The sequence below is a fragment of the Drosophila miranda genome, chromosome XR, assembly GCF_003369915.1.
Source record: "Drosophila miranda strain MSH22 chromosome XR, D.miranda_PacBio2.1, whole genome shotgun sequence".
NCBI lineage: Eukaryota > Metazoa > Arthropoda > Insecta > Diptera > Drosophilidae > Drosophila > Drosophila miranda.
The window spans coordinates 33,331,432-33,338,890 of NC_046674.1; the positions used below are offsets into that span (position 1 = coordinate 33,331,432).

Consider the following 7,459-nt stretch of genomic DNA (forward strand, 5'->3'; position numbering starts at 1 on the left):
AATTTTTCGATGAAATTCGTGTGGATATATTTTGCATATTTTTTGCATATGCTGCATATTTGTATTTTGCATATTTTTGGCATATTTTGTTTGCATATATTTTGCATATGTTTTGCATATTTTCGATATGCATTCAAATTCGTTATATTTGAATGATCAAAGGTGTAAATAAAAATGTTGTTAACAATCTGATGAACATATGCAAAAAACCGAGGTCTATTAATTACTCTTGTAACTTTTTTTGCTTGGAATATGATAGGAGTGGTGGCTTCAAGATTATTTTATATTGCCTGCTTTAGATTTCCACAGTGGGAGTGTAGAGTAGATGGTTGGCTATTTTTAACAGCTCCTTCGAGGCATGTGATCTATGTGCTTGTCATTTTCGCCGAAGTCTTCTCTCATTTTATCTCTGTTGTTATTGGAGTGTAGTGTTTTGCCGCCAGTGACTTTACAGCCACTAATGATTCAACTGTGCTTTCTATGTCATCTTTACAGTACGTATTTGCGCAGCCCTCAATATGGGTACTTATATATTTCTTGTATTTGAGCCAATTTGTATTTCTAGAAGTTAAAAAGTGTAGGCGTTTTGCGAACTGTGGATGGTTTAATGAGTGTAGCTCGGAATAAAAGCATTGTTGAGCTACCGATCTTCTTCAGCAGCGTATGTTGCGATAAATTTATTTCAAAGGCGACGATTCTTTGGTTTAATATACATGGTTTATTGCGATGGTTTATAGCATATCGAACAATAGCGAAAGGTCTGCGCATTTGAAAGCGATAGAGTCATTAGCGATAGAGGATTAGATCGATTCAAGATGGTGTCGGTTAAAGACGCGGGGGGTCGGTTCAAGACTGTGTCGGATTGAAGATCTATTCTAAGACAATAGACGAGGTGCAAGAAGGGATAGTAGACCAAGACTTAAATAAAGGCATGCGGCCAAATCACTCGTGCCCTAATGCAAGCAAGAGCGCGAAAAATTGAGAGAGCGATAGAGAAGGCGAAAGAAAGAAAGAAAGACGGGAGATAACGGCTGCATGTAAATGTCTGTATATATGTTACAGTGTGTGTTGCGTGACCTTCCATCCATGGCCACAATTATTAGTTATTGATCTGAATTATGAAGTCTAGTGTAAGTTAGGCTAGGGCAAAGCGGGAGCGCAATAAAAGCTCGCTCTCTCGCTCTTGGCGAATTCGCCCCGCTTTGCCACCGTAGGTTAGCTAGAGTAAGAGATTTGAATTGTGAAGAAAATATAGTTGTTCGCCAACCTTGAATTAGATCGAGCGTATCAAGTTTTTCGCCCCGCCAAATAAATAATTTAAATTACAGCCACCCAAAGTTTTCGGTAATTGATTAGAAAAACTCTTCTAATTTTTCATGGCGCCCCCGGGTGGACTGTAAAGTGAATTATAGGCAACAACAATAAGTGACAGTGACACAAGAAATTGCAGTATACATATGCAAACATATTCGTTGCCCGCGTCGTGTGTGTGTGCAATCGGCAATCAATTTGTAAAATATCATCGCGTCGGTCGCGCCAACAATAATTTTTGTGCAAATTCTGCTACCGCCGAGGGATGCCCTGCGATAAAGACAGGAAAGTAGCAGTTGGATTCAAAGATCCAAAAGAGGAATCAGAGGTATTTGTGCAGAAAATTGAAGGCTGAGCAAAAGACATTCAGATCTCTCTTTGAGGTGTCTTGTGCTGAAAACATTGCACATCGCCTTCAATTCTAGGCACAGACGTAGGATATACATATAGTAGAGCTTGATTGCATGCATTTTATTAGTAATTGCATAAATACAACAAAAAACACATAAATACATACATATCGACACATACAGACATATGTGAACCGCTATTTGGACGCAACAGTTATATGTACATACATACATCTTTCGTTTACCGCAATCACTGTCGCCCCCCCCACCCATTTTTATTTTGTTCTACCTTTCTCGTCGTTAGAACCTCAGAAAGTTTGTTCGTTCGTTCACCCAAGCCACGGCGTATAGAAAATATCCACACATACATACAAGCAGCAGCACCGGTGCATTATTTCGTTTTCGCTTCTCCACTGCTGCTTGCGTTGTATTTGTTGGGAGAATTTTCGTTGCCGCTCTTGAGCTTAACGGTGCGCCAAGTGACGCGCTACCCTGTATCTAACGGGTATATTGTTTTCGGCTGTTACTTGCCAAGTGACGCGCTACCCTGTATCTAACGGGTATATTGTTTTCGGCCGTCACTTGATCTTTCCCTTGATACCTCGTGCCTCGACATTCAATTGAAATTCGTTTTCGATTATCGTTCTCGTTCAAACATAAAAAAAAAAAAAATATATTAAATAAATAAATAGAAATAATACTGCTTTGTTGCGTAAAATCTTCATACACAAACATTATGGCAGAAAAAAGGAAATCCACTCTTGAAGACTTAAAGATTAAGCTCAAAAGTCGAGTAAAAAGCATTCGCCGCTTAGAGGATCGATTAGATCAAGGGTCGATTCCTTTGCAATTACCGGAATTACAATGTAGATTAGATTGTTTGAATGCTTCAATTGAAAAGGCTAACCATTTGCAGGAGCAAATCGAGGACATAACAGGTGATGATGCATATGCAGCCGAGTTGGAAGAGCTGATAATTGTCACCAAAGGAAAGATAATGTCGCTTATCACCGCCTTTGATGCAGCAAGCGAGACGAAGCCAGTGTCTTCTTCAGCCCCAACTCATGCTAGACTTCCGAAATTGGCATTACCCAAATTTAGTGGTAAACACTCGGAATTCAAAAATTTCATTAGCCTTTTTGAGAGACTAGTCCATAGCGACAACAGCATACCGGTGATCGAAAAATTTAATCATTTGATTTCGTGCCTCTCTGATGAAGCATTAGGAACAATAAAGGCGTTCCAAGTCACCGAGGCAAATTATGAAAAGGCCATGGCTGGCCTAAAACGAGTATATGACAACGATTATTTGATTTTCACGAATAATATTTCCACATTGTTCAATCTGACGAGAATGTCGCATCAATCTGCATCATCTCTAAGAACTCTAATCGATACTGTTTCGTCGATTTACGGATCGTTAACTTATGAGAAGTTGCCGCTTTGGTCCGATTTTGAGAAAGTCTTAAATCGTCGATACCAGCATCTGTCTGCTGAGGAATCGACCAAGCCAAGACAAGACAAAGTCATGCCAAGCAAGCAACATAATCGCAGTTCATTTGCTTGTTCTTCCACTTCCACCAACGTTAGAACTCAGTAAACTTGTAGCTACTGCAATTCAGGAGACCATGTAGTGTCAAATTGCCCTCCATTTTCGCGTCTCTCGGTGATGCAAAGGTTTGAGTTTGCCAAGTCGGCATCCTTATGCATTAATTGTCTGCGAAAAGGCCACGCTGTTGTAAAATGCAAAGCCAATAAATGTCGAGTGTGCAGCCGCTCACATCATACATTATTGCATCGATACACAGTGTCGGCTAATAGTCTCGCGTTGCCACCACCCCAAGAGAGTCCTTCTCCTCCATCAAATCAGAATCAACCTTCCACGTCACATGTTCTGCATGCGACAGCGTTGGACAGGGTAATTCTGGCTACGTCGATTGTAAGCGTCCGAACTAAGAGCGGTGAACACATTCTGGCCAGAGCTCTGCTCGACTATGGATCAAAAACAAATTTCATTACCGAGGACCTCGCTAATCGCTTACAGATCAGTAGAGAGGAGTCCTGTATTAACTTGCTTGGAATTGGTGAATCTAATTCTCAAGTAAAGGATAAAATACACACAGTGGTGAAGTCGCGAATAAATGGTAGTGAGTTCTCCTTTGATTTTTGGATCCTGAAATCAATTTCAGGTTATCACCCTGACCAGTCAGTGAATGTGACTGACTGGCGAATCCCAGAGAACCTACCACTGGCAGACCCTTATTTCTACAAGCCACAAAGAATAGATATGTTAATTGGAGCAGAATCGTTTTTTGAATTATTAGCTGTTGGTCAAATTAAACAAGGTCCTGACTTTCCAACTCTTCAGAAAACCCTTCTTGGTTGGGTTGTGTCGGGAAAATATGTTTCCAGGAGTTCTGCTCCTCTAATTACAAACAGTTTGAGTTGCAGTGAAGAGTTGCTAGTATCCATCGATAGGACCTTGAAAAAGTTTTGGTCACTGGAAGAAATGCCATCTACCAAGAAAATTGCCACACCTGAGCACAAGCTATGTGAAGAACACTATCGTAAGACGACTCAGGTACTATCATCAGGTCGGTTCGAAGTAAGGCTCCCGTTTAAATCAGATCCAAATTGTTTAAGCAACTCCTTTGAGGTTGCGAAACGGCGGTTTTTGTCGCTTGAAAGACGATTGCATCGTGACCCTGAGTTGAAGAAAATGTACTTGGAATTCATGGAAGAGTACCTCTCCTTAGGTCATATGTCTCCTACTGACAATACGATTCCTTCTACTCCACACTACGTAATCCCTCATCAGTGTGTTCTGAGGCCACAAAGTACGTCTACCAAGCTCCGAGTCGTGTTCGATGCTTCGTCCAAGACGTCCTCACAGGTGGCCTTAAATGACATTCTGATGGTGGGACCTACCATTCAAGAGGAATTATACTCGACACTGCTCCGTTTCCGTCTGCACAGGTTTGCCCTGACTGCTGATGTTAAAAAGATGTATCGCCAAGTGATGGTGAACGAAGCGGATCGGCAGCTTCAGCTCATAGTGTGGAGAAGAGACCCTTCTGAATCCTTGAGATTATACAAGCCCAACACTGTAACCTATGGGACTGGACCAGCCCCATTCTTAGCTATCCGGTGTTTGAAAAGGTTGAGTGAGTCTGCGAAGCTCTCATTCCCTAGAGCTGCTAAACCTATTGGGTCCGACTTTTACGTCGATGACTTGTTGACTGGTGCTGCATGCGTAGAGGAGCTAAGGGCAATTAAGTCCGAAGTGTCTCAGGTTCTTCAGACCGCACGGTTTGAGTTGACTAAGTGGTTTTCAAACTCACCCGAGACCACCGCATCTGAGAGCACAGCCAAACCCATAACAATCTCGGATTCAGAGTCGACAAAGGCGTTAGGAATCTCATGGTTACCTACTGACGATGCCTTTAAGTTCAAAATTGACAATTCAGTTATGGGTCTCCGAGCGACAAAACGGAACATACTATCGGTGACATCAAAGTTGTTTGGCCCCCTTGGTTTATTAAGTCCTATCGTTATAAAAGGCAAGATCCTATTGCAGGAGCTTTGGCTTAACAAACTAGATTGGGATGAGTCGATCCCGCTGCATTTGGAAACAGCGTGGAATAAGTTGAAAAATACACTATCTCAATTGGAAGACATATCCATATCTCGGTTTGTGTATTCCGATCCGATGTCACCGGTTCAAATACATGCCTTTGCTGACGCCTCCATGAGAGCGTATGGAGCGTGCGTCTATATACGTAGCAGAACTGCAGAAGGTTTAAAAATATCATTGTTGACTTCGAAATCCAAAGTAGCGCCGCTCAAGACCAAAACGCTCCCAAGGCTTGAGTTATGTGCCGCTCACCTTCTCGCAGATCTCTGTCACAGAATCAAGCCCCTATTAAACGTGCCCATTGAACGAGTCGTTTATTGGTCGGATTCAGAGGTAACTCTCCATTGGATCCGGTCTCATCCATCGTCGTTGTCGACTTTCGTTTCAAATAGAGTGGCTGAGATTCAAGAGTGGTCAGATGATGCTACGTGGCGGCATGTACCCACGAAACAGAACCCAGCAGATATTGTCTCAAGAGGTTGTGACGTCGACGAAATCGTTCAGTCAATTTGGTTCGAAGGACCATCATTTCTGAAAGAGGAAGAAGAAAACTGGCCCAAGAACGCTCATTTCGAACACTCCGATGATCTTCAGCTGGAAAAGAGGAAGACTGCGGTCGGGTTTACCGCGGCTGTGCGAAGTTCGGAGCTGTTAGATTTCATCGAGGGATTCTCGTCACACCTCAAACTGCTTAGAGTGTTCGTGTATGTGTTCCGCTTTATAAGAAAATGTAAAGACCCAAGCCTAAATTTCGAAAAAACTATCTCACCGACCGAATACAATGAAGCTTTTTATAAAATTGTCGAAATCATCCAGCATCACGAGTATCAAGGAGAAATTGAAAAGGTTAGGAAAGGATCTACAATTGGTCCTAGTCTTCAGCGGTTGAACCCATTCATCCATGAAGACACAGGGACTTGGTGCAACTTTTCGTTGTTGCGAGTGGGGGGGCGACTAGCCAAAGCTCCTATATCATACGATGTCAAGTTTCCTCTGCTTTTGACTAAGCGCTCGCAATTCGTGCGAAGCTATATTCGTCATCTGCACCATTCGAATTTTCATGTCGGCCCACGAGCACTTGTGAGCATCCTTCGACAGAGCGTGTGGATAGTGAAAGCTCAGGAGGTCTGCCGTCAGACAGTTCGATCGTGTATGCGCTGTTTTAAATGCAAGCCTCGATTGCTGACGCAACTCATGGGGAATTTACCCGCAGATCGACTCCGTGCTCTCCGCCCATTTTCAATTTGCGGCGTTGATTTTTGTGGACCAGTGGACACGACATTGAAAATTCGCGGAAGGCCCCCATACAAGTCATACATTGCGCTTTTTGTTTGTTTTGCGTCCAAGGCGGTTCACCTAGAAATAGTTTCCGATCTAACCACTGATTGTTTTTTGTTGGCTTTTCAAAGGTTCGTCGGGCGCCGAGGATATCCCCAAGTCGTTCATTGCGACAACGGGACGAACTTCGTCGGAGCGAGCCGCCATCTCAGCGCTCTGCGGATCAGGCTCAAGGAGCAAGGAGACGCAATTCGCGACTTCGCGTCAAAGAACGGATGCGAATTTGCGTTCATACCGCCGCGAGCTCCTCACATGGGAGGGCTATGGGAGGCAGGTGTAAAAACTGCCAAGAGCCTACTCCTACGGGCGGTAGGCAGCGCGCTCCTAACCGCCGAAGAGCTCGCCACAGTCCTCGTCGGCATCGAGGCCATAATGAACTCGAGGCCGCTGGGAGCCATCAGCCAAGATCCAAGCGACGGCGAGGCCCTAACACCCGGGCACCTGCTGACAGGCGGGTTTGCATTGCACCTTGGTAAAAATAGGGTTAAATTCGAAAATACATACATCACATGATTAATAACAAAATATACTTTAAAAAAATATGAAACATAAATTAAATACAAATTTATATTTACTTATAAGCATGTTCCAGAGGAGTAGGCAGCTGCTCAAGCCCCATTCTCCCTCCTGGTTACGTATAAAATATATTGTATGGGTTACAAAAACTCATTCTTTTCGCTATCTTTAAACGCTCACAACTGACAAAATATCAATCAAACATTAAAAAACGAGGGGGGTCTTTCTGAGTCACAGCTACGGCCGCGACTTTACAGTTATACCCGATACTCAGTCAGTATGTTTGTTCCGATCCGATCTTATCTAGATT

At 43.2% G+C, this 7,459-nt stretch overlaps 1 protein-coding gene across 1 annotated transcript; it reads left to right on the forward strand.

Moving 5' to 3' along the window:
• Nucleotides 1–1,361: 1,361 nt before the first annotated feature.
• Nucleotides 1,362–7,124, forward strand: LOC117186388. Its single transcript, XM_033387123.1, has 2 exons — nt 1,362–1,639; nt 6,705–7,124. The coding sequence occupies exons 1-2, from the start codon at nt 1,577–1,579 to the stop codon at nt 7,107–7,109; spliced, it is 468 nt and encodes a 155-aa protein (XP_033243014.1). The 5' UTR covers nt 1,362–1,576; the 3' UTR covers nt 7,110–7,124.
• The last annotated feature ends 335 nt before the right edge of the window (nt 7,125–7,459 follow it).

Excerpts from the sequence above, each read along its gene's own strand:
- LOC117186388 (XM_033387123.1), top strand. The coding sequence starts at position 1,577 with ATGCCCTGCGATAAAGACAGGAAAGTAGCAGTTGGATTCAAAGATCCA. Across the intron at positions 1,640-6,704 it reads ATCCAAAAGAGGAATCAGAG|GTTCGTCGGGCGCCGAGGAT; the intron begins GTATTTGTGCAG and ends GGCTTTTCAAAG.